The 27,165-nt window shown below is 38.6% G+C and overlaps 2 protein-coding genes across 4 annotated transcripts in view; both read left to right on the top strand.

Moving 5' to 3' along the window:
• Nucleotides 1-9,686, top strand: part of exoc3l4 (exocyst complex component 3-like 4) — a 33,251-nt gene extending 23,565 nt beyond the window's left edge. For 2 of the 3 annotated variants that reach the window (XM_088002817.1, XM_088002818.1), the window contains 6 exons: nucleotides 855-978; nucleotides 1,458-1,580; nucleotides 2,941-3,093; nucleotides 4,361-4,479; nucleotides 5,232-5,375; nucleotides 7,005-9,686. In XM_088002817.1, coding sequence (XP_087858943.1) covers nucleotides 855-978; nucleotides 1,458-1,580; nucleotides 2,941-3,093; nucleotides 4,361-4,479; nucleotides 5,232-5,375; nucleotides 7,005-7,224 — 883 coding nt within the window. In that variant the 3' untranslated portion in view covers nucleotides 7,225-9,686. The remainder of the gene's footprint in view (nucleotides 1-854; nucleotides 979-1,457; nucleotides 1,581-2,940; nucleotides 3,094-4,360; nucleotides 4,480-5,231; nucleotides 5,376-7,004) is intronic. The other variant, XM_014992601.2, reaches the window with a different exon arrangement.
• Nucleotides 9,687-19,232: 9,546 nt separating this feature from the next.
• Nucleotides 19,233-26,955, top strand: LOC106921127 (tumor necrosis factor alpha-induced protein 2). The gene is made up of 12 exons (XM_014992600.2): nucleotides 19,233-19,325; nucleotides 19,666-19,914; nucleotides 20,014-20,671; nucleotides 22,099-22,210; nucleotides 22,832-22,954; nucleotides 23,282-23,376; nucleotides 23,457-23,540; nucleotides 23,626-23,752; nucleotides 23,840-23,962; nucleotides 24,053-24,208; nucleotides 25,974-26,095; nucleotides 26,494-26,955. Exons 2-12 carry the CDS (start codon nucleotides 19,731-19,733, stop codon nucleotides 26,642-26,644), a joined length of 1,935 nt encoding a protein of 644 aa, XP_014848086.2. The 5' UTR covers nucleotides 19,233-19,325; nucleotides 19,666-19,730; the 3' UTR covers nucleotides 26,645-26,955.
• The last annotated feature ends 210 nt before the right edge of the window (nucleotides 26,956-27,165 follow it).

Genomic DNA, 27,165 nt, shown 5'->3' with positions numbered 1-27,165 from the left:
TCTGTCTCATACCACACAACATGGTCAAAAACAAGTATGTAAAGAAAAAATGTTTTTATTAAAGTTACGTCCTACAGCTGTAACATAAATTTGCCTTACGAAGTTTGTAATTATCGTCCTCAGGAGCGTAACTGAATCTCAGTGTGAGCCTGAGATGTTTATGAGTAAAACAGGAGAACATGATGAAGACCGAGGAACACAGCTGACCTTTTCTTAACCTTACTTTACCAGGAAATTCTCTTGCAAAAATTTCCTGGCGAAGACTGGCAGCGGCACACAGAGATTACAGGAAAAATAGACACCGTCACTAATCAATCAAATGAAAATAAACTTCAGCTAAGACAGTGAGACAGATGATTCCTTCTAAAAATCAGTAAGAAGAACCGTAAAAGCATTTAGAGACAAAATTTATTTTCGTGTATTTCTGCAAATGGTTCCAAGAAGATGAAGCAGAAAACTGAAAAGGTTTCTTTCCAAGTTCAGTTCAGACTTTAGGCACCAAACGTACAAATAAGTCCAAACTATGATGACTCAATTCGCTTTGGAGACACTTTAACCAAGTTTAGGATCCAAAACAATATCCTAAGCTTTAACGGCCCACTGTTGCATCTGTTGTTAGAAAGTGGAGAGAACAGCAGACAGAGACATACCTCTGGAACCCTGCAGCTGTAATTAGAATAAAATGTAATCTACCAAATATTGAATCCTAATGTGTTTGAGAACCCTGTTCTGTTCTACACAGCTTTTTGTTTCAAATTCTGGTAACATGACAAAAACGTGAAAGCTTTCACGGAGTAGGAGTGCGGCTTCAAAACTGACGTTTTCTTTCATTTCTTATTGTCGTCTGTCGACAGGGAACACATGGCAGCGTACCAGGACAGCTGTCCACACGAGGTGGAAGGCTTCAAACGGGAGGTCAAAGGTCTCATCGTCAGGCTGATGGAAGTTTTGGAGGAACAATTTAAAGAGGATGTCAAGGTAATGCAATCTGGTGTTTTCAAATACTATAGAAGCTTTATGAGGCAAACTGCGACTTCCTGTTTTCATCCTTTCACTTCCTCTTAAAACACAGCTGCTGCTGTTGTGGTTTTTTTAACATGAGGAACTGAAAACAAGATCTTTACCACCTTGTCAGAGTCGCTGCTTAGATGTATAGAAATGAGGCACTTAGGAGAAACCCACAAGTTGAGTAATAAGAAAATGTGTCCAGAAGGGAAATATGTAAAACATGCTTTGTTTTTTTTTACATCTGCATTGTTGATGCAGATGTAAAAAAAAAAAAAAGATGGCCATATTACAATAATCTTTACTGAAGGCAAATCCTTTTGAATATTAAGCAAATTCTCCTGTCTTGTCTTGCTGTATCAGCCTTTTGTTCTGGAAACATTAAAAAATAAATAAATTTAATACAGAATCCAATAAAGATATTTTCTTCTTTTTTTGTGATTTCTTTCCAGCCCTTCCTCAGGAGGATGATGACGAGGAAGTGGCTCACCAACGATGATGACTTCAAACAACTCGATGGCCGGATACAGCAGCTTTCCCATCATTGCGACTCCATGAGGCCTCCGCACGTAAAGGTGACGAGGATTTGACTAGGCCGCAAAAAATATCAGATTTTATGGATCTGATTCAATCCTGTGAACAGACCACTGAAAGCTGGACCAAAATAAGTTGTAATTCTGCTCTGATACCACTGGTCAGAAAAATAATAACTAAATAATACTATTCAGCATTTTTGTTTACTGTAGCTTAATTGACTTTATGGGTTTAAAATAGAACTAAAGTCTGACTTTTACAAATACTGACATGACCATTTCTCTCACTGTCTGACATTAAATTGCAAAGAGCCAGGCTAAAAAGAGAGAGAATATTTTTACTACTTTGGATCCAGTAGTTTACACACATTTCAAGCCTTTGGAGCTTCTCACCATAGTTTGCTGGAGTTTTGGCCCATTCCTCCAGGCAGAACTGGTTTAAGTCAATAATTCCTCGATATTGATGAAAATGTATTAGTTCCACTGGCAGATTATTTCACTTATAACATTGGAAAAACGTGAAATAATCTGCCAGTGGGACTAGCACTCGTTTTTTTTTATCAATATCAAGTAATTACTTACTTAAAACAAGCTCCTCAAAGTCACTTGTAAGTTAGCTTTGTCTTATTTCAAATGTAGAAAGATGTTTGCACTACAAAGTAGACCAAAATTTTTGCAGTGAACAGAGATGCGTCCGTTGTCCATTTTGTAATCACAAAACCTTTTTAGTTTTGCCTAGAAATGTTTCTGTGAGGTGGAGTTTACACTCCAACACTCTGACTTTGATTGTCCTTAGAGCTCATTGGTCATTTTTCTTTTGGAAGACTTTGAGATACAACGGGACACAACTGGCGCCCACGCTTTAGCTTCATCTTTCTTGTAGCTTTGTTGAGTCCCATATCTTAAATCTAATGATGGATGTTCTGATGTCCCTACGAGGGTCTTTGTCCCTGAGTGCATTTGCAAACTGCAATCTTCCTTTTTATTTTTATTTTTCTTGTGAAAAAGTGGCCTTTCAACCATGTCCAGTCTGTCTTGGACATGTTTCAATGTGGATCTGGTTTGAAATATCAGCTTTTAGCTCTATCTGGGAATTTCTGTCTTGGAAAGCTTGCATAATATATGTGATCGTAATCCCTCAGGATAAATTAAGTCTTGTAATTTCCCTGAAAGACGGAAAAGGAAACTCTTAACTTTTTTATTAGCCATCTTAGAAATTCCAGTGAATTGTTGTTTGGGTCTGGTGTGGCGGCCAGCAGACCAATGAATTGGTGGAAGCTCAGGTCTAAGGTCACATAATCTAATGCTTTGGGATCATGCAATACAAACACACTTACCATCCTGCGTTTTCTTTTCTGGTTGCATCCTGTTATGATAATCCATCACTCTCTCTGTTGGACAGGAGTTTGCCAGCCGACTGCATTACTATGTTGTGAAGGAATACGTCGGGCAGCTGATGAAGAATAACTACTCGTGCAAGAACCGGAACCACGAGAAGGCTGGAGCCAAGATCAACGAACAGTGGAACAAGCTCATCGATCTGTTTGACGACATGGTAAAACAGAAATCTTAAATAATCTTGATAGTTAAACAGTAGCACGAGCTAATCTGGACTGTGTACTTTGCTGCAGGCCTTTTAAGTCAGACAGTATTTGAACTTCATAGACAACAAAACATGTTTTAGCTCCACATTATGCCTTAGTGTCAAAAAACTGCTGGTTCTTGTTGGAACCAAGCCATGAGAAGGAGGTTTGATATGTACAGAACGATACTGGTAGAAAGTTTCGACAGGGCTGGATCAATACCAATAGATACACCTGGTAGAATATTCCATATTCAATATATAGAATATACATAGTTCTCATGTGATGTCACACTTCTGCAAACTTTGTAGCTGACGACCGTCTTGCTGGCAGTTGCTATGGAGTTGCTATGAAAACAATATACAAGTCACAAGCTTAGAACTAGCTTCCCCCCTGTTCCTAACTTATAAACACTATGAGTACATCACATCTATCACTTGATTACAATTTCTGAGTACTCTACCCACCACTGTGTAATATTAAGATAAATATCAGTGATATTTACTGCCGAACTAGCAAAATTAGCTTAGCTAACGTAGCTTTTATCTGCAAGCTAAGGCGGACATACCTACTTGTATGTTACTACATGTACTCACTCTGCCAGTCACCAGAACCTTGTATTTCACACAAAGAGTTTGTACGTCTTTTACAAAGCGATTTTGTTGATCTATATTTCTGTTGCATGCTGGTCAAGAGTGTCAGTATACTTACTGACATGGTCATGGTCTCGAAGCCATGGTTCATCTATGCTTTGTGCTGTACTTGCCTATGAAAATGGCGCGGACCACTTTGGTTCAGGCTTTTGGGAACGTGCAGTTCTAGCATTCTGGGAAATGTAGGCAGAGGGAAGGCTTTAGCTGCTCAACCTCTCACGACTAGCTAAACACAATTGGAGGCATCAATTAACTCACTCGTTCTTTGGTTACCTGGCAACAACCTGTTGAGTACCTTGTGCAGCAGCAGTTTCAGTTTTCACCACTGAGCCTCATAACTGCTTAAAAATAAGAAAACAACAATGTAGAGTGAAACAGGAAAGGTCATGCCGCCAGTTTGGCAGTATTCCAGATGTCTAAAACAAAATCTAATCAATAATTGTCGACGCTTACTGATACGAAACGCTTATATTATGATATAATTTTCAGCCGTATGGTCCTACCCTACGTTTGGACCTGCCTAGCAGTAAAAACAGCCACATAACAACCTGAGCAGAACCTGTTCTTGTGTTTGTTTCTCATGTAGAAATCTAGCCATGAGTGGCTCCACCATGTAGGACTCGACCTGAGCACCATCATCAGACAAAACAAGACAGACATCAAGAACCACCTGCAGCCCCTAGTGGAACATTACCCAGACTTCAGGTATGACGACGTGATGCTGTCATCACAATGTTTTATTGGTTTGTCATTGTTTTCAAAAAGGCATGAAGATGAAGAAATGATGGAGTAGAGAAGTCGTTGTGCTGATGTGATTCACTGGTGTAGATAGTTGCTACTTGCTCATTTTTAAAAAAAATATAAATTACAGATTGTTTTCAGAGGATGCAATACCACTTAAGAGTCGGTCCTTGTTCTTTTATTTTTGTTTTTTCCATTTCTTTTTCCCACATTGACATCCAGGTGGTTTTTCAGGGAAAGTCTGTCTTGGAAAGAGAGATTTTCCAAGACAAATTCATCATCTAAACTTTGTTGAATGTCGACCTTCAGAGTCTTGGAACTCTTCTTGGATAGACGGTTAGCATCGTGTTAAAGTTCATCCCTGGTGTTTTCCCTTTCTCTCATCTAGCTAACACTGGAATGCCCCAATGAGAGAACCCAGCCGGAGATGCTGCTCTCACAGCAGTCGTCACATGATTACATAGCTGCTACTTTCCCTTTTAAATCCCCTTGGAAGCATTTTTGCTTGAATTTGTTCAGTAAATAATAACAGTGTGGAACCTGTTCAGTGTGTCAGTAAACCTGATTTTAGATTTAAATATTTGTACTACCTTTAAAATACTGGATTATGTTATTTGATCCTGACACAAAACCTCCAGACAGGAAGACGTGCTTTAAGAGCTGTAAGTGGACAGAGTGAAGGTCTTCTAGAAATACCATTTTCTTCCTTTCCACAGGAAGAAAAACAGAAGTGATACGAGATACGCTGCAATTAATCATAAAATAAACCAAAACAAAAGCATAAGAACGATGTGGAGTGATGGAATGTTTGCGTGCAGCCGCTTTGAGTCAGCTGATGGAGGGGTTTTCTGTCCACCCAGGTTAGTTTATGATAAACTGGACAGCCTACTCAAAGTGAAACACTCTTAAAGGTTATTGCATCACTTCGCCATGTCCGTGTTTGAAATCTGTGGTTTTGCTGTCAAAATAAGAGAAAAAAAATAAAAATTCACCAAAGACATTACAGACGGAGCTTCCTCTTTGTGGCCGTGGCAGCACAAATTAGAGATAAGACAAACACATAGACTGTATGCAGCCAAACCTCAGAAAAATATCAAATCAAATCAAATTTTATTTGTATAGCACATTTCAGCAGCAAGGCATTTCAAAGTGCTTTACATAAGTTTAAACAGTGAGAAAGAAAAATAAAAAGAAAGTAATAAAAAGATAAAAAGAAAAGATAAAATCATTCTGTTGGACTTCCTGTCCATTCAAGTTATATGATCTACGCAGACCTTCCATTTCTTAACACGGGTATTAGCCAGGCCCCGCAGCCTAACAGGACAAGGCCTCCAGCCTTGCAGCACCAGGCTCCGTCCGCCTGGTTCGCGAAAATTTTGGGCTAGGACTTTCGCTGTCCTACGCGGATTTTGTGCATTAATTGGTTACCTGTTAGAGTCTAGAATTTACAGGGTTTTATATACGCGCAATGACCCCCAGTCACTCGCAAATACATTGAAGGCATCAATTGCCATAAGTAACTCTAAACAGGTGGGTTTTAAGTTAAGATTTATATGCTTAAAAAGCACAGTTATTTTACCGGGATAATTCAGAAAGATCGTTATGTTATGATGGAAAACTTCCATCTGGTGAATGAAACACAGAGCAACACATAACGGCCCCTCCATGACAAGTTGTTGGACACTGACAGTCAGCTGGCTGAAAGTAACCACTACTCTGTTCCTTCATTTATAAGGAATAAAGTAACTTGTAATATGGGAATTACCTAATAACTACTGCTACTAAAAATAAAAATTTTTTGAGCTTTACGTCATTTTATAATGTTATTCCCTCATCAAAAACATAACTGGAGTGTTGCTTTTATTCTGTCATGTATGATTTGAGAAATCCTTTAATCTCCATGGCAACCATTCAGCTGTGTAAAGTGTCTGGGTGGACCAACTCAACTCCTTCAGACTAGCCAGCAACAATTAGCAAACACTGCTCATCTGCTGAGCTCGTTATAGGAGCCACTCTCAGTGCATCGCTGATAAAAATGTTGTTAAAGGGTTAGTAAAGGGGCCATCTTACGATGACTTCATGAAGGCAGAGTTTCTTAAAGAGAAACCCAATTTCAAGGCTTTCTTTTAAGTCATATTTCATATGTACAGCATTTTTATAAAAACTGAAGGTAAAACAGTCACTTGATTGTTCTATAAGATGATATTATGTAGATGGAAAACACACTGCTGCCCCTTTAATGTCTAAAATGCTAGCAACAAAAGGCTAAACAAAATAGACACTTTTGCCACAATTTGGACATTTTCACTCAGATATGTTGCTGGTTGTTCAGACATGAGAGTAAAATTTAAACCGTTGTAAAAGCTATTTTACATTGTATCAAATGGAGATAATATTAACACAATGTGAGGAGTGCACTTACTTTTACCATATACTGTGTGTTTATGTGTGGTTTAATGTACTTGTGTGTTTTTGTCATCCACCTGCAGCAAGAAACATCTGGTTGCAGTTCTTTACTTCAGGGGCCTCCAGAGGGGCCGCGAGCACCACCTCATTCTGCAGAAACTCACCGCGCTCAGAAAGGAAGTGGGCAGCACCAGCACTGACAGAGGCCAAGTTTTATTTGGGGACATGCAGGTCACAGCCAACACCGACTGCCTGTCCAACCCGCTTTTCTCTTGTCTCAGCTTCCTGCAAACGCACAGCTGAGAAGGAAATGCAGACGAAACGTCCTGTTCAAGCTCTGCATGGAGACCGGTTCTAGGAAACGCCACGTTGCACTTTTTCTCAGGTTGTGTTATTCTGCATCAGTCTGGTCCGGTACTTACACAACAAAACTTTGTTTGTTGTTCTTTTGTTGGACTTTGTTCCTCCCTCTGCATTACGGAGTTCAGACATTTAATAATGAGCATTCAGCAAAGCAACACTGCCTAGAAATGAACTAAAGCACACAAGATTAATGTTGTTTTTAGCTAAAGCTAGACTATAGATGTGTCTGTACCATAATATTTGATTTTTAAAAATGATATGTTTCCTGCTCTGGAAAGCAACACTGTGGGTTAGAGTCACATGTTGGTTAAGTTCATGAAGAGTAGAATCAATTTACGAAGCAAAAAAAACACAAAAATATGGAATAAGTCAATTCAGCTAAAATAAAAATGAGCGAAAAGATTAAATATAAGAACAAACAAAAAAAAAAAAAACAAGCAAATTATCAAATATATGTAAAGTCGAAGAAAGTAAAAGCTGGTATTTCATGTCTTTCTAAAAGCGTTTGAGTAAAATTTAAAGGGGCAATATAATGTAAAATCAATTTTTTGATATTTGCAGCATGTTATGAGATTATTTTCTCATCAAAAACAAACCTGGAGTGTTGCCTTGATTTTTTCATGCTTGTTTGAGAAATAATCTAATCTCCATGACAACCATTCAGTTGTGGAAAACAACTCGGTGGACCTAGCTCCGCCTTCAAGACGAAGCTCCTCCTCAGAGCTGCAGCTTTCGTCTCACAGAGCAACTCCCCGACTCAGCTCCTTCAGACTAACCAGCATCAATTAGCAAACACTGCTCATCTGCTGAGGTCATTATAGGAGCTAATTTTCAGAGCAATCAAAAATGTTGTTAAAGAGTTAATAGAGGAGCCATGTTGTGATGACTTTCTGAGTTTCAGAAAGAGCAGGAGTTATTAAAGAGACAGAGGCCCAATTTCAGGGTGTTGTCATATTTGACAAACATGTACAGCCTTTTTATAACAGCTGAAGCTGACATACTTGATCACTATGTGCCTTGGAAAACACAGAATATTGCCTCTTTGATATGAATGAAAAGTTATTTCATATAGATATCCAGGAGGTTTCATCCAGATTGTTGGATTGTTGTCCAGTAACTGATGATCATTTACCATATACATATAATTATATGATGCTGTGGGGGGGGAATTTACCTTCTCCTGACTAATACCTTCATCCAATGGGACTGTTTTGATCTTTTCCACCTCTGTGAAAACGATGACATCATCACATCAACAAATTCTGCCAGAATTGCTGAACTTTAAGTAACGTCAGGTGTGAATATAATAACTTCATGCTGAAATAATGTCAGAAAGTATTTCTAGAAAAACAGTTTGTGTTAACTTATGTCAATGCAAACTTTTTATATTTGTTTTTCAGTTGATAAGCACATAATGTGTCTCACATTAAAGGTGGAAAGCGTTTGAAACAGACTTACTGTGATCTAAGATGATTGCATTTGCAGAATTGTAACTGGGGTGTTTATTACTTTGTGAGCCACTGTAGATGTGTTGAGTGTAATAACAATAGTTCAGGTAAATCTACAGATGGTTTTCTGAGTGAATGTTTTCTCTCATCACATTTTGTCATTAAAAATAATACCAAGAACTGGAAAACCCACTGAAGGAATGTGTTCAGAGGCAAAGATCTTCTTCTTTTAAGTAAAGCATTTTTATGCATTCTGAGGGGGTTTTCAAGCTAGCTAACTCAGATTCTTCCGGTTTGGTGCCATCCCCTCGCCTACTTTCTCAGTGTGTCAGAATGTGTGCACTGGTTCATCGAACATGATGCTGAACTGGCCGTTTAGTGCAGAGGCGTCACAGGAAGCATCAGTTTAGAAAGCGAAATAAAGTGTAAAACCATGTGAAAATAAAACGTTGAACATTTTAACAATTGGAGCTTTAAAACTTTGATGGAGTTTGTCCTCTTGTCCTGTTTATGTTATTTGAATTCAAAATGGGTTTTTTATGTTTCAGTGTCAAACATAAGATCCTGGGAAAGATTCATTTTGGGTTATTTATCTGTTTCTAATGCGTAACATGACCTTTCTACTGTATGTTGATAAACGGACCAAATGTAGAGAGGATGTTTTCTCATCGTCATGACAACGATAAGCACTTTACTCTAGAGCCATATTCACCAGATCGCACTGACACATACAATCATGTTCTATAAGTTAGAATCTAGACTTTGATGAGGCTCAGATTAAAAATACATTTGAAGCAGTGTATTAAACAGTTTTCTTTAAGCCCACATTACTGTACTTGAGATACATTTTTTGTTATTGGTCTGATGTAATATTGTAGTATGAAATGTTGTGTTTTCATGAATTGTAAGTAGAAAAATCATGAACAAATAAAAACAGAACGCTTGAAAACAGAAGTCTGTGTGAAATTCATCTACGTGTTTCGTTCAGTCAACTGAGGTACTGAAAACAAATATTTATTTAAATTAATTGTCTAATTTATTGAATGTAACTAAATATTCACAGACACACTAAGCATCATGTCAGGAAGAAGCTGGAATCAAAGACACGTTTTCATTGTAAGACCCTTTGAGCTACAGTTGCCTCAAAAATAAGTTCCTACACATTAAGAAATAATGAAAATAACTGTGAAGGTTGTGTGATATTCTTAATCCTGTACAAAAAGACCAAGGAGAATAGGAATGATTTTCTAAACCCACATTATTTATCTAATTTCTGGTTTAAATGTGTTTTAAACCAGCAGGAGGAACTGAAGTTCAAAAGGTCATAAAACTGATGCTGATGCTTTTTACTGTAAATACCAACCAAAACCAAAGAAGTCATTGGGAATGAAAGAGAAAACAAATGACACACACACACACACACGCACGCACACACACACACACACACACACACACACACACACACACACACACACACACACACACACACACAAATGATTCCCACGTTAACAAATGCAACAGTAAAAACTCCCTTCAGGATATTACATGAGTAATATGATCTCTGTTTTTTCAGTCAGCTATAATAGAAACAAACTTTGTGATGCTAACGATGCGGCTATCTGTCAGCTGGGTGGAGGGAGCAGAGGTCAGAGGTCAGAGACCTAACATAATACTAAGAGGAAGTTACTACAGGACTACAGAAACTCTGGCTAAGTTATCTTGTAACTTAATTATCGCAAGTCAAACCAAGTTTATTTGTACATAAAAACACAATACATGACCAATTAGGAAACAAGCATTTTTTAAATCATGAAGAACTGTTACATACTGATCAGTGTTCCAATTATTGTAAATGAAAGGCAGCTGTGAACAGGTGGCTGTTAGTCCTGATTTAAAGGAACTCAGAGGAAGTTTAGCGGGTCGCTAACCGCCTGGAGAAAAAACATCAGAATTTGTTCCTCTGCACATCCGAAACACCCAAGCAGCACGTTGTCATCGTTTTACCACAGAAGTAAAAACCGAATCATTTATGTAGCAATAAGGACATTTTCTGCAGTATAGCAGAACTGCTTTAAATGTCATGTCCTCTAAGAATACCAAGCTGCTGCGGCGCGGTGTTCAGAAAGTAAACCTCCTTTCACTTCTGTACAAATTCAGTCAGTCAGATGTTGGGACATCATGAGGAAAACCAATTTTTCTTAAAAATGTAATGAGTTACAAAAAGAGAACGGTTGCTTCCTCCTTTTATTGTAAAAAAGATTCCCGAAGGTCGTGTTATCTCAGGTAAAAATGCAGAAAAAAAATAGCGTGTTGATTAATTTACATACATTTTACATCAATCAGGCTGTTGTTTAAACATCTTCCTGCGTCGTCTGACATAGTGAATCATTGTTAACTGCACCAGAGAAATCAAAGAACATGAGATTTAACATTTACAGCTTAGAAAGAAACCAGAAAGAAAAGCTAAATTTGAGGAAACATGGAACGATTTATCTAGGGAATGAAAAACTGGTTTCATTTCTCTTTTATTTTGGAGAACCTTCTTATTTTCTTGCAGTAGAGGTTTCTCTGCCCTGTGAAGGTGAAGTGCCAGACTTGTGATTGAGGTATAATTTTTCAAGTTTTCTATTTCAGTTTTCTATTTCAGTTATCAGTATCTTTGCTCATTATTTGGATCAGTCAAAAGGTTACATTAAATCTTCATTTCTAAACTTGAACTGTGATTTTTCCACTTTAGATTACTTTTTTTTTTACTCTTAGATTAGCCATTTTATAAGTAAGTAACACATCAGTTGAAGGTCTTACTTTCTTTTTTGTCTCTTTCAGGAAAAGGCCTCTGTTACCTCCACATCCCCTCCCTTGGCTTCATGCAATCTTATGTTGAGACATTTTGGAATAATTTCTGTTAATAACATATTTTTTCTTCAACTATTACAGGTAGCAAAAATTCGAGGACAAGCGCAACTTCAAAAAGTTGAAGACCACAACTTTTTGCAAGAGTTGTGACTGTAAGAAACTCTTGCAAAAAACCTTGTTAATGGAGTGTAGGCACATGACTTTGAACCTATGTGTGATTTTGGATTGACTTGTTTTTCTGTAAAATGTCATTATATTTATTATGAATTTCAAAAAAGACTCTGGACCAAAATGCTGTTAGAGACTCGGGCAACATTTTAGTCCCAAAAACGATACGAAAACAAACAGACACACCCACACCCGCCCCACCTCATTCTTTTCCAGACATCTGGTCCATAAAAGCTGCAGCTTGTTCGTTTGACTATCATGGCTGAGAGATTTGAAATGAAAATGGGAACAAGAGCAACAGAAATCAACTTCTGGATCTCTAATAGAATCACTTATTCTAATATTTGCTATCTTTCTGCTATAGTCTTTATTTGGGAAGATTTTTTTAAGTCAAAATTTTTGTGTAAGTTCAACCAGAAGTCAACTTTTGGAAAAAAAAAAAAAAGTCATATTGAAGTTTTATTTTCTGACCCTCACATAGAAACTATCCAGGAAAAAGTTCTTAAATGTGACTGCTTCATCAACAGGAATAAATTGTTTTTGTGAAGCATAAACACCAGACGTACAGCAGAAATCAGATATGTATATGTATAATGTATAAAAAGGTAACTTTGTTTTTCTTACTAATATTAAATAAGACTAAACATTTCCTATTTTAGGTCATTTATGATGATCAAAAATAATTTTGATTTACTGTCACAATAATTGGTGAGATATTTTACTTTACTTGTTTTTTTTCTACAAACTTTTTTCTTCAAAGTCAGAAGTTTATACATATAAAAAGATTGCTACACTTTGCAAAAGTTATTAAAGATGATGATGTCAGGCTTTTAAAAGCTTCTGTTGACTTTTGAGCTAAATGGAGGTAGAAGATTAAATGAATGATGAATTTCAAGGCGACGCCCCCCTGCCAGCAAGCCTAGGCATGCTGGCAGAGCAGATTTCTTCCTTGTGCTATATCATGAACAAAAACAATCCAGTCACATCAGTAAACATAACAGGAAGAGAACCGTGGGTCTCCTCAGAGCAGTTCCACAGATAAGATATATGATTACATGTAAACAGAACCAGCATGGAAATATGACATGGAAACGCTGGTTCTGTTTGCCGGAAATGGTGTAGGAGGCTGCGTGGGCCATCCAAAGCTGCCATGCAGGATGGCTGCTGCGTGTGAACAGCAGCCGTCCTACTGCTGTTCACACGCAGCAGGATGGCTGCTGATAAACGTCATTTCTTGATAAAACAAAAACACGTCTGTTTTTTCTGAGCCAACGATCTAGTTGTGATTCTGTTGTGAAGCGTAAACAACAGTTAAATTGAGAATATGCATGAAAGTCTTTTTCACTTTTTCAACCAAATCTATGTTCAGTTTTATTATTAATCAAAGACAAATTTAAACAGGTGAGTTTTTAAAGGCACTCAGTGTTTAGGCTGTTTTGCAGTTTTCTGGAAGTTTGTTCCAGATTGGTGGACCATAAGAACTGAATCCATGTTTGATTCCTGCTCTGGATGCAGAGCGGAACCAGAACCAGAAGACCTGAGAGGTTCTGGAAGGTTGATACGACAACAGCAGATATTTAATGTATTTTGTTGCGAGGCAGTTCAGTGATTTATAAACGGACATCAGTTTTTTAAAGTCTATTCTCTCAGTGAAGGACTGTAGAGCTGGGTGATGTAGAGCTGGGTGATGTAAAGCTGGGTGATGTAGAGCTGGGTGATGTAGAGCTGGGTGATGTAAAGCTGGGTGATGTAGAGCTGGGTGATGTAGAGCTGGGTGATGTAGAGCTGGGTGATGTAGAGCTGGGTGATGTAAAGCTGGGTGATGTAGAGCTGGGTGATGTAGAGCTGGGTGATGTAAAGCTGGGTGATGTAGAGCTGGGTGATGTAGAGCTGGGTGATGTAGAGCTGGGTGATGTAGAGCTGGTGTAGCCGGTTCCATTCGACTCATCTATTGTATGTACTCTGCGTTGTGTGTGTGTAGGTAAAGAAAGAAACCAGCAGTCGAGGACTCAGGGTGTTTTGTAGCAGGAAGGCAGGTTTATTCTGTTCAATAAAAATGCATTTAGCACAGCAGTTCCCGGGCTCCGGCCTCCCAACACAGACCTTAACCAACCAAAAGAACCAAGATAAAAACGTTTGCATGGTAAACTCGATAATTGTCTTTAATGTGGGAATTAAATGCCCAATAGTGTGCTGCGCTACACATAAAACAATTTAACAACAAAATATAACAAGTTGTGAGCTTAGTGAACATACTTTTAAGAACATTTCGAATATTTTAACACTTAAACAGAAGACAACTTTATACACTTACCTCTGCCCAGCGCAGCTCGGGGCGAACACACAGGATATGACGCCAAACAGGAAGCAAGAAAATAAAACCGTCACCACCAAAATAAAATTCAGAAACTAAGAAAAACAAATATACATATATTGTGAGGATGGATTTGAGGTGAAATATACACCTTTTTTTACAGACTTGCTACGCTGGGTGATGTAGAGCTGGGTGATGTAGAGCTGGGTGATGTAGAGCTGAGTGATGTTCTCTATCTTCCTGGTTTTAGTCAGACCTCCAGCAGCAGCATTGTGGATCAGCTGCAGCTGGAGAATTGATTCTTATTCAGTCTTGTGAGGATTAATTAAGGCGACTAAAGACGAGTTTCTCTTGCTGTGACATTCGTCCTTTAAAACTGAAAATCTATATCTATATAAATTAAACTGATTGTTTGAAATGTTTCAACACACACTTTTCAAACTAAGCAGTTTGAGCCACGTGTCCCATCAGCAGCACTGAGCTGATCCAGTCAGATGTCAGTGTGGCTTCGGTCCAACTGAAGCCTCATGCTCACACTGCAGCTTGACTTCATTATTTGGTTCTATGTTGTGTTGTTTGTTTGTTAAGCTGTTTTTATTTTTCATTTTGTTTCCTTTATTTCTTTAACTGTGTCTTATTCTATTTTATTTAATCTTACCTTTTCATTTCCAATGCTTATTGATCTTGCGCAGCACTTTGATCAGCTGTTTTTTAACATGCTGTATTAATAAAACTGACACTGTTGGGGTTATTTTTACCAACAACGATATTCAAATACATTGAAGTTTTTGGTTGTAATGCAGGAAGAAGGGAAACAGTTTAAGGCCAAGAAGTTTTAAAGTTAAAGGAAACAGATTCAGACTTTAAATACTCAGTGGTTCAAAAATAATTTACAGAATCTTTGCTCACCAAGTAATGAACCTACATCTGAAATCCTGTTTCTCATTTCACACTGGAGTTACGTGATGGGGGAAGGTGGTGAGAAACAGCACAGATTCCTGCCTGGACGGCGGCCGTGTGGTGAGTGTGTTAGAGGAATGATAGAAAATTGCTGTGTGTGTGTGAGTATGCGCGTCTGCGTGTGTGTGTGTGTAGGTGTGTGCGTGCGTGCGTGCGTGTGTGTGTGTGTGTGTGTGTGTGTGTGTGCGTGCGTGCGTGCGTGTGCGTGTGTGTGTGTGTGTGTGTGTGTGCGTGTGTGTGTGTGTGTGCGTGTGGGTGTGTGTGTGTGTGTGTGTGAGACCTGGAATATGATTTATCTCCTCCAGCTGAAGCCAGATGTCTGTGAGGCTAGTTGTGTTTTCTCCCTGCTAGAAGCTCCTCCATTATGGTTTAAGATCGAGTTGGATCCCAGGTTCCAGGAAGAAATTATATTTGTGTGAGATGACGGTGATTCTGCAGTTAGAACAGATCAGACAGAACTTGTCTGCTCGCTGTTCTCATTCTCGCAAAAATGACTGAACTCTTCCTCATTTTCATCAATCACCGATGCTTGGTAGCTTTTTTTTTTTCTGTGATCAGAATGATAACTACTCAAATCAGTAATCACAAAAGTGTAATTTGATTGTAACTCATCAATCTACTTAGTTGTATTTATGTGTCAAAAGTCCTACAGTCTTTTTTTTTCTATCTGAATTCATCTGGAGGAATAAATTTTCCCTGTTTGTGAGGATTGACTGCATATGTCATGAAAATATATAATCAAAATATATTTGATATTTGATATTGATTTGATATTGATATTTTAAAGGGGCAGTATTATGCAACATCGACTTTATTGAGCTTTACATCATGCTAGAATGTTAGTCAATCATCCAAAACATACCTGAAGTGTTCCCTTGATTTAAGAAACACTTTAATCTCCATGGCAACCATTCAGCTGTGCAAACTCCTAGGTGGACGTAGCTCCGCCTTCAAGGTGAAGCTCCTCCTCAGAGCTGCAGTTTCCAGGCTTCCCAGCTTCCACCTCACAGAGCAGCTCCTCCACTCAGCTCCTTCAGACTAGCCAGCAGCAATTAGCAACACCTGGTGGAACCGCACATCAGATGAGCTCATTATAGGAGCTACTTATCAGAGCAACGCTGGTAAAAATGTCGTTAAAGGGTTGATAGAGGAGCCATGTTGAGATGACTTAATGAAGGTGAAGCTTCAGAAAGAGCAGGGGTTTTTTAAAGAGACAGAGACCCAAATCAAAGTGTTAAATCATAAAGTCAAATTTCTTTTTAGTCATATTTGATATAGTATTTTTACAATAACTGAAGTAACTGAAGTTATCACAGTGACTTGATTGTGCTGTATATTGGCACTATGTGCCTGGAAACCACATAATGCTGCCCCTTAAAACATAGGGTGGAACCATAGTTTAGTTCAGAGAACTGTTTCCTTTCTCTGAATCTGCTTTCCTTTCTGGTCTGTGTTTCTGGCCGTTTGTCTCTCATCTGCCTTCACAACAAAAAGTTACAGAGAATAACAACATTTTTGACAAATGGGATCAGAATCACACGTGCGTGTTGATTTGCTTTAACTTCAACAGTTAACTTTCAGTTTTTTTGTCTCCATAAAAGCTACATCAGACGTGGCACTCTGTTTTCACAGCTGAGACACCCTGACCTGCCAGCAACTAATCCTTCTTCTCCTGCTGTTAACATTTTGCTTTTCATCAACATAGAATCTACTCTTACATCAGCTCATCTGCTTATCTACTCAGTCTGCAACATTGAGATTAGGAGCCATTAAGAAAAGACAAATATTGTGTCTCCTTCACTGTATAAATAGGAAATGACTCAACTTTTGAGGCTGGACAGAGTATCCATTAAAAATATACAAGCTAATTACAGTAACAAAAGACGCATGTAAATTTTACAAAAAATATGTTTTTGTGAGTGTGTGTTTTTTTTTACATATTTATTAAAACTGTCTCTACACAGCAGATAAATCATAAAAGATCAAAATCCTCCAGCTCCTCCCTGAGCTATCTGAAGAAATGTTTCTGATTGGTTGTTTCTGACCAGGAATCAACCAATCAGAGCCAGGAGGAGATCATCATACACTGTTATTAACAGTTATATGGCATCCTGACTTAGCGGTTAAGTAGGTTAATGAGTTTTACTCGGGCGTGTGTTGTAGTTGACTGCAGCTGCAGCCAGACCTGCTTTAAATACACTTTGAAACCATGACAACGCATGTATCTATCTAGTTATCATATTATAAACAGTTTAATGACTTTTTTTCATCATAACTTGTTGCGTATGCTGAACTGACAACTCCACTGATGGTCGGACTCACTGCATGTATGCTATCCTGACAGCATATGGCTATCTGATAGAACACCGCTCCTCTCTCTTGCAGGTACTGCTAAATATTTTAGGGGTACACAGTACCCTACCCTACCCCCCTACTTTCACCCCTGAACAAAACTACCTTAATCTGCATAGAGACGCCAGAGGAGGAACGTAAATGTTAATCTGGCAAAAAAAAAAAAAAAAGTTAATCTAAAACTAAACTGAGTCCCTTGAGCTGCTTTTATTTTTTCCCCTCATAGTTTTCAGTGAAGTGACCGGCTTAGCTCTCTGAGAGACAAAACCACTGCTGACAGTTTGGTGGCATGTTTGAGGATTGAGGTTTTCATAAGTACGACAGTCTACATGTATGTCAGATCTGGATTGGTAAGTTATGCCACGGAGTCAGAAGCTGAGAACAACAAATAGTAACGGACTGCAACAGGGAAGACTCACCTTTAAAGTAGTGATTTTAAACAGTAAGGTTAAGTTGTAACTATGGAGTTAAGTTTTTTTTTTTCAATCATGGTCCAGTAAATCGTTCCTAGAGGCAGAGTGAGGCAACCTTGGCAGCTTGTGTTTCCATGATGTCATGCAGCTCAGTATTCAGGCTTAATAACACAAAACTTTTATTTTGGTACCTAAAGAAAAACCTGATATTACTTAAGATTTGAAATAGTCTCATTCTTCACCATAACCAAGTAGAGCAGCACGTCCAGCTGCTGGATTTGGTTTTTCCCAACAGGATCCTGTAGAAGCTCATACATGACCTGCCTCCAGATGACTGTTTTTCTCTCTCCATGCTGTATTGCAAGACAAGATATTTTTTTATGATGATGACATTTATTATGGAGCATCATGAGAAGTGTAGGAAGACTGCACTGTAATACCTTCAGAACTGCTTGCATTGTTTTTCTTAAGGAGATTGTTCTATGTTCCCATTTCTACTTTTGTTTCTTTTTTTGTGCTCTGTCTTGTCCTTCACAGTGACCTGGTTTGTCAACAAAATGCATACAGTAGAAGTGTAAATGTGAATACTTCTACTACTTAATCTCCCACAATTACAATTTATCACACTTTTCATCAAAACTTAAGCTGTAGTTCACATCAAAACATCCTTCCAGAGAACACAATCATGTTGACAACATGACAAATCATTGGACTGTCTTATCCCTGTGCAGTGACACAGTGTGAGGCCCTGACATGTTCACTGACTTACATTTTTACTTTTGAGAGATGAACTGAGGCTGCTGTGTGGCTGTTTGTATGAATGCCTTTGAGAAATGCCCCAAAATGACTGAGAAAAACTGTAATTAGTTCATCAGACAGACAGACGTCTCATGATAAGCTGCAAATAAGTAACTTTGGCATCATCAGCCCCCTCTGGTGTACACCAGTATCTTTTTACAGTCTTTACATGGTGCACACTACAAGTGGGGACCCTTGGCTTGGTGTTTTTATTTTTGTGTGTGTGTGTTTTTTTTGTTTTTTTTGTCCTGCCACCCCTTTGGTGTTCTGTCCTGGTCAAAAAGCCATGCTGGTTATATGAAAATCCACCTCATCACAACTTCCCACAGAACCTTTCCAGCCTCTGCTTAGTTTTGCCAGTCAGTTTTTGGTCGGTCTACAGTAGCTTGTATTTGGTACTGAAAAACACAGTGTTATCTAGTTTTGTGGTGCTAAACAAAAAATAAAGGTTGGCGTCACAAAGTTTGTTCAACAGCTTCAACTTTAGTAAAGAGTTTCACAAGAGCCTGGGGAAGCTTTCCTCTCTGAAAGAGACCTTGCCTCAGTGCTGGTGTTTATAAAAAGCCTGTCTGTGTGAGTTTGTAAGGCGCGGGGGGCTGGGGGTGGAGTGCAGAGGGGTGGTTGGACTTTCCACAGCACTTCATTATAAGTGGGAGCAACATGGGAGGAGCCAGCAGAGCTAAAAGACACCAGCTGAAGTGTTAGAGGCAGAGCAGCGGCTGCAGGACCAGGGTGAGTAACATCCTCTGAAGGAGGATTCATGCACATTAACTTTGTCACTCCGTTCAAGTTCCACGCTGATGTCTAACTAAGACTGTTTCTTAAAGTGTTTAAGACTTGATTCAACATACACTCTTAATTATATGGTGCTCTCATTTGTATTTCAACAGAAGCTGTTTAGATTTTTAACACTAACATAACAAGCGTATTAAAATCATTCGACATTAAAAAGTAGCAAAAACTGACTAAGCACAAGCTTACACTAAATCGTCTCTTCTTACGAGTTTATTTCCACTGACTGACATTTTGACATTTTTTTTCTTTTCTCTTTTTCTTTCTTTTTTTTTTTTAGCTTTTGTGGTCCTTTGGTCTTTTTTCTCTTCCCGGATTAGGATTTGGACTGAACCAGACTTTACAATGCGAGTTTGCTCAACCCCAGAAAGCCTCCGGCTGAACAACGTCCTGAATCAAGGAGGCAAATGGATTAGAGGAAAACTCAAGAACATAAGGAAACCGTCCAGGCCTCAGGTGGGCGTCGACTCTTCCCCAGTAACAGAGGAGCCCCAGTCCCAGTCATCTGAGGACGAAGATTCCCTAGATGGTAAGAGACAGTCCAAGATTTCACACTTCACTCGAACCGTCAGCCTTCAAAATCTCTGATTTAAAAAAAAACCATTTCTTCTCTCTTCATTGTCTTTAGATACTCTAACCTTCGAGGAACTTCTTGAGCAAAGCTTGTACGAGGCCAGCCTTGTGCTGATCAACAGAGAGAATCAACTGTTTGGGAAGGAAACCGACAATGAAGTGCAGAAGTGTCACGCAGAAGAGATAGAAAGGCTTTCTGCAGAACGCAGCGCGCTGGAGAAAAAGATACAGCAGACTCTGCAGCAGAGTCTGACTCTGAGGCCCGAAGAGGTTGCTGACGAGACGGCAGTCCAGACCCTGACCACGTCCTTAAAATCTGCTGTGAAGGCCATCTACCAGGAAGAGCTGCAGGACCTGCAGAGGAAGCAGCTGAAGAGTCGGACTCCAAGCAACTGGAAGGAGCTCCATGACTCAACTCTTCGTGGTTTGGTAGAGAGCCGGATGGACAACCCCTCAGTGACCCCCACAGGCCAACCCGGACAATCGTCCATCCAGCTGGACGTCCACGGCATGGGGAGGCAGCTGAAGGAGGACCTGCTCTTGGTGGTCAACGTGCTGAAGAGCTGCTACCCACCGGAGGCAAACATCTGTCAATTTTATGCGTGGCTGTATCACCAAAACCTGAGCGCCAGACTCAGTAAGATTGTGGACTTTGTTCTGGATGATAAAGACTGTACTTTCATCCTGCGCTGGGTCAACGAGTATTACCCAGGGTAAGGCATAATCTCCATTTCCCTTTAAAACAGTCATTCTGCACATATACGTCTTGCAACACTTCTTTGGGAATAGTTTATGAGTATCTGGGCTTGGAAGCAGTCCTACATTTCTAGTCAGTGCTGTTGGATGACATTTCACTCTGGATAGTTTGTTTTCTTTGGGGAGTTTGACTTTATATGGGAGTTTTAAAGCTTTATGAACACAAACATTCATTTGGGGACTAGAAAAGTTCAGACCACTTTGTGAAAAGTTCATTTATATCAGCAACTTTGTTCATGTGAAATACATTACTGTTAGCTACTGTGCCATCTTTAAAAACACACATCATACAGTAGAACTGTGACAGGTTTAGCATACATATCAGTGAAAAGGAATAACAGTTCAAAATGTAAAATATAAAATATTTTGCTTAAAGCAAATGAAAACATGACATTTAGAATTTAGAAATTAATTTAGAAAGCCAAAAATATGCATGTTTTAATATATGAATGCGGGCTTAACAAAAAGTATGTTTAACACCTGCTTAAGAGTTGTTATTTTCAAAAGGTACTTATAATCTCACAAATGAGGCTCATTGAAATGCATGTTCCAAATGATTAAATGTAAATCATAGCTGAGTTAGTCATGTGTCAAAGTTATGTGGGGAAAAAATGAAGCGGTTCTGCTTTTAATTCATAATATTGCTCAAAGGACTCTGTCAGACAACTGCTGAAGTTTAACATTACGATGATTTACTGTCTTACAAAAAGAAAAAACAATAATTTAAGACAAATACAAGAACACAAGAGATGCTAAACAGAGAAGACAAACATAAGAAAAATAAAAACACAAACCAGACGAGGATGGATAATAATAAGAGAGCAAAACACTGATACAAGATCATGACAGGAATAATCCAAAGGAAAAACAAATAATCTGTGCAAAAGAATAAACTATGAAACCAGATTTGAACAAAGAGTAAAAGAAACTGACAGAATATGGAAAGATTTTGACTAACATAAGAAAAAAGGGAATAAAACAACAAACCAACAGGAGCAACCCAGAGAAACTATTCAGGAGGGGAAACACCAGATGAATGTCTAAAAAACATAAAGTACCACTAATACCAGCAAAACTATGAAACATAATGCCCAGCCCTGTTGTGCAGAGATTTTCCCGTCAGTTCTTTGTTTAACATACAAGCTCAACACACACACACCCTGCAGTTGTTTCAGAGAGTGTGTGCAATATGGCAGTTGGCATAATCATGCAGAACTGCAGCACTGTGTGACTGAACCAGCTTATGTCAGCTATGGTACGTGTTTGTTCTTGTTTCTGAAGGTTAGGTTGACACAAAGTAAAAAATAGAAGTCAGTCTTAATTTGATCAAAAAGTCCTGTATCCCTTCCAATAAATGTCCTGGTGTGTTTCATCATCGTTTCAGAATCCTTAAGAAGCCGGAACTGGCCAAGGAAATTGATTCAGCAGCACTGGGGCAACTGCTGCCTCAAAATTTACTGGACAACCTGGAGGAGCAGTACCTGACCACACAGGAGGTAACGTAATCATACAAGCAATAATAATAATATTAATAAACTGGATGGATAGTGTACAGCTCAGACATAAATGTCACTATTCAAACCGTTGTTTCAGTTAGTTGGGTTAGATGTGCTATAAACTGTAGCAGATTACAGCACAAGTTAATTACAGTTTCTTGACAAGTTATAAAAATGAATAAACAAGTCAAATAAATAAATTTTCTTAAAAAAAAAAAAAAAACTACCAGGCTGCTTGAGAATCTGTTAAATTATCATTACTTCATTTCTTGGAGCCAATTAAAGCTGCAGTATGTATAAATATATCTGTTATTTTTAAAAATTAAGCCCTTTTCTAAAACTAGAAAAGTCTCAGCAAGTGCTTTTTATTTTATTGCGTCAAAAACCTCCTCCTCAGATTTTGACATTGTACTTTGTTTTTTGTTTTTTTTTGTTTTGTTTTTTGCTAATTATGATGCAATAGTGGTCGTGACATCACTGGTTGCTGTCACTAATTTATTATCAAGTTTAAATTATTTAATTAAAGGTTTAAAATGTCACCTCTTTTGTATGTGTAACAAAAATGTCTGTGCTATGTTGAAAGCTACTCATGGTGACTTTATAACCTTTCTGTTTGTTCAGACTGAGCTGTCAGTTTACCTGAACAACGCTCTGGAGGAAGAAAGGAAGAAATTGACAAAAGGAGAACAACCTCCGACAGAGGACGGCTGCTTCACCAGCCCTCTGGCCCACGACGTCATTCCGGTAGCTACGTTAGCTAAACAAGCTAGCTTTACCATCTACTAAGGAAAACATTAACCAACAAGGAAGTTTCTCTTATTAACAGATCTAACACTAATAACTCCTTCTCCTTCTACATGTAAACAATATTTTTGGATTATGATAACACCAATATTGTTCAGAATAAGTAAAATGTAGAATGTAATGTTTATTGCTTGTTTCACAATAGGTGACTGTATGATATGATAGAAAGAACTTTAAACTTTCTTGTCGCTCAAATATTTTATACAAATAAGCTTGACTTTATTTGACTGTTGTTGATAAATGTGTTCCATCTGTTCCTGTTTTCAGATTATTAATGGCATGGTAACCGTGGCAGAAACAGTCACAGGGAGCCAGCAGAAAGCCCAGAGGATAACGCGTCAACTAACCGATATGCTGCAGAGGTAACACAACACCTTCTCGACTCCCCCCAGCTGAAACGTTAACAATGTCCACAAAAACTTATCCGAACCGACTCCTGCAGGTTTAAAGCTTTCCAAGATGATATCATCAAACAGAACAGCAAACCACACGTCAAAGCTACCCTGGGCTGTGTGGAACAGTTCAGGTGTGTTTCTGATCCACCAAAAGATGAGATGGATTATCATTCAGAGCTTCATCACTCAGCTGCGGGTTTGTTTCTGTTTCTACAGGGACATCCTCCAGAGGAAAAGCCATTTGTTCCAAGCTGATGTTCAGGAAAACTGTTTGACTATCCTGTCTGACATGAGGCAATCCGCCCGTACCTGCTTATTAAGCTCCGTGCACAAGTCCCTCAAGGTATAGGTTGTTGTAATAAAGACTGAAACGGCGTTTTCATGTTGTCTGTGTCGCTCTATTTAAAGTCGTCTGTTTAAACCCAACCAGCCACAGTACCAGAAGCTGGGAACTGGAGACTGGCTGAAGAAGAAGAGTGTGTTTGAGAAGCTGCTGAGCAGCTTGGAAAACAGCATCCAGGACCTGGAGGGCCTGGCTCCGTCCTGTTACCAGGTAACACCCTCCTGATTCCAGCACATAGTTGTCCATTTGTTTTTGCTTTTTGGTAATAGCAGGACTGAAATGTTCTTTTATTGTTTTTAGTGGGTGATTGGTGATCTTCACCTGGAAGTGACACAAGAATATGTGAAGAGGCTCCTGAGAGGAGAAGTCAAGCTGAAGGACAGAGAGCATCAGCAGAGGGCCTTCGACGCCGTGATGGACAACGCTGAGAGTTTACACAAGATTTTCACCAGCATGGTGAGATTCGGTCAACATCTCACACACACGCACACACATACACACCAAAACAGTTAAGGTTGTGGCCTAAGACTTGTACATTTTCTGAATCCTTAGGGTCTGTTGAGTATTTCGGTTGTTAACTCTTGTGTCCCTGATGTCCCTGGGTGCCATTTGGACAAAATAAATGTATCTAGTTTAGGTGAAAGGCGTGGAAAAATGTGCATTGGTTTTGGTTTAATGAGTTCTAGTGACCTGTGTTCGGACTCAAAACTTAGAGAAAACCACTAGACTGCTCTTTAAGACGATACAAAACTCTATATTATAGATCTTTGACAAATGTCCATAGCATGAGCCTAGACTGGACATACACCTGTCTCAAAAATCAAGATTTGTCCAAAAGGGTTATTAACTTGGTCATAGCTGATGACTATGACTAAGCTAACATTATAGAAGGGCTATCATACCAACATACTGTTTGGACATGATAATAATAATAATCTCTTCAAAAAATATGGTTCACCTTTCCTATTCTGAGATGGACCAAAATGTGAAGTTTTGGCTTCTGGCCCATAGAATAACACTTTAACATTTTCCATTGAAAAATACTGATGAGTCAGAGCATCAAAGGAGAGGAAGGCTTGGAATGAAAAGGGTTTTTATTGTGCTGCATTTATATAATTTCATATAAATATCATTGATTTAAAAAAAAAAAAGTTATTTTCTGAGCTACCAAAAAACATGGATGTTCTCCATGACTTCTTTAGAAAGATAGGACACACACTGCCCCACTCGATTCTTCTGAGTTACACACAGAGATCAGAGAGCCAGAGGAACAGGAAGTATTAAATATTTTCCTGAGAAAAACAGGAGAGGAAAAAAAGGAAAAGCAGCTGCTTACTCAGCTCTTGGAAAAACAGAGGCCAGAAGTTTAACTGAACTAATATCAGCAGAGTGAATGCAGCACGCTAGCACTTTAGCTAGATTATATTATTATATTATATTGTCCTGAATTCATCAGCACCAAAGTTATTACCTCCAACCTTTTGAAACTTATAAGCTTTTTATCAACAAGTAAGCCATTTCACAATGAACAGTAAGGACATTTTTATCATTAGTAAATTGAAATCTCAGGACTGTGAAGATGCCAATTTCACCTCCAGAAACATCTGATGAACTAAATGCAACAAACCTCAAAAACCGTAATGCTGAATATTCTGCTGCGTTTGAGTTTTATAAAATTTTGTAAAAAAAAAAAAAAAAAAAGAAAAAAAAAGTTGTTTTATAATTAGAGTAAATATGGTGTAAATATAACAGCCTGATATGACTTTGATTATCCTGGCAATTAGGCATTTTATCAACATAGAAGATTAAATGTAATTATCTGTATCTCATAGCAGGATTGGGCCGATGAAGACGGTTTATCCACACGGCCCAGAATCATCTCCTGTTTTTGTTTTTAGAAGACTTTCTGTTTCCATAACTTAACCTGGAAAACTCATGCTTGAGTATTGTACTTGATTAAAACTTTCACACCATGATTCTGATCCTTCAATTGACTAAAATTATATCATCAAAACTGATTGTTTTAAGACTGCTTGCTTAGGAGCATCATGCAAATGTAAAATAATAAAACCAGTGTGAAACCTGCTAATTCACTTGGAAATAAATAATTTTTAAAAAAGAAGGGAGTCTGATAAATATGCAATTTCTCACATTAATGCAGTGTAAAAATGGAAGATGTTACCTACAACCTGCAGCTAATTTCAGCTTGGTGTCTTTCCAGGGATCTCAGGAGGAATGGCTGAAGGAAATCCTGACCAACATGGCAGAAGTGCTGAAGCTCCAAGACGTCCCCGCCCTGCAAATGCAAATAGTGTCACTGGGACACGCTTACCCCGACCTGAGGTAAAATTCACACCAGTTTACTTTTTCCTTTTTTTTTCAGTGGGTCTGGCCTCAGAGATAAAGAACGATAGAATGTTGTTTATGTCAAACCACTTTGATGGAGGATAAATCTATTCTGAGGAGGACAGGAAGTGATCTCTGCCAGACATCTCCGTACCTCAGATGTTTCCTGAGAACAGCAGCTGCGTTTTATACCCCAGAGGATGCTCGGCACTTTTAGACGGAATATTAGCACAGAAATGCATATCTCATGTTATTATGTAGCATAACAGCAGGGAGTCAGTTTGTGTGGAGGATTGTAGAGTCTCTGAAAGACTCTACAATCTGGACATATACTCTCTCTGATAAATAGTCCATTTTTAAAAATATTTTCGTTCCCTTCCTTTTTTCATCCACAGTGAGAAACACGTCTCAGCTTTGCTCAAACTCAAGTCAAACATCTCCAAGGAGGACAGGCACAAGGTCAAGGCGACCCTTTCAGACACCCGCAAAGAGTCCAGCAAAGGCGCCGAGTTTCGTCCTTTTTTCTCTAAAGTAGTGGTCAAATAACCTGCCCTGCTTTTCTTCTGTTAGTTCTTTAAATGTTGGTGGAGAACTGTGACATGCAGCATTAGTGGTAGGTTTTGTGAATGCTCTTTTCAATAAGCTGGTGTGGGAGTACGTCATAATTTGGTCGGTTTGTACTCTGAAACTAAACCACTGCCAATGTATGACTTGTTTCTTCTCTGAGTGACATCATGAGTTTCTGAGGATGACAAAAAAACGTGTGTGTGTGTGTGTGTGTGTGTGTGTGTGTGTGTGTGTGTGTGCGCGCGCTAGTTTTTGTAAATAAATAAATAAAGCAATAGTTTTATATCAAATTTGTGTTAAACATGTTTCTTCTTCACTTTTTCAAATCAAAAATACTTTACTTATCCAAAAGGGAAATGAAATTTTGGTGTAACTCTTATCATCAAAGTATCTTCAAAGAGTTGTGTTGGATGGTGACGCTGTAGGCTGGAAGGGTCTGCTGTAGCAGTCAGTCTTACAATAAATCTAAAGAAGCCTCTGACTGAAGACTGATGCTGTTT

The sequence above is a fragment of the Poecilia mexicana genome, unplaced genomic scaffold, assembly GCF_051168715.1.
Source record: "Poecilia mexicana isolate PSO_F unplaced genomic scaffold, ASM5116871v1 scaffold_22, whole genome shotgun sequence".
NCBI classification, from domain to species: Eukaryota; Metazoa; Chordata; class Actinopteri; order Cyprinodontiformes; family Poeciliidae; genus Poecilia; species Poecilia mexicana.
This window is presented reverse-complemented; position numbering and strand designations above follow the sequence as displayed.

What these genes read in the sequence shown, in the direction of transcription:
- LOC106921127 (XM_014992600.2), top strand. Translation starts at nt 19,731, where the DNA reads ATGCGAGTTTGCTCAACCCCAGAAAGCCTCCGGCTGAACAACGTCCTG. An exon ending in CTAACCGATATGCTGCAGAG is followed by an intron (nt 23,377 to 23,456) that starts GTAACACAACAC and finishes CGACTCCTGCAG; the next exon opens with GTTTAAAGCTTTCCAAGATG. An exon ending in CCGTGCACAAGTCCCTCAAG is followed by an intron (nt 23,753 to 23,839) that starts GTATAGGTTGTT and finishes AAACCCAACCAG; the next exon opens with CCACAGTACCAGAAGCTGGG.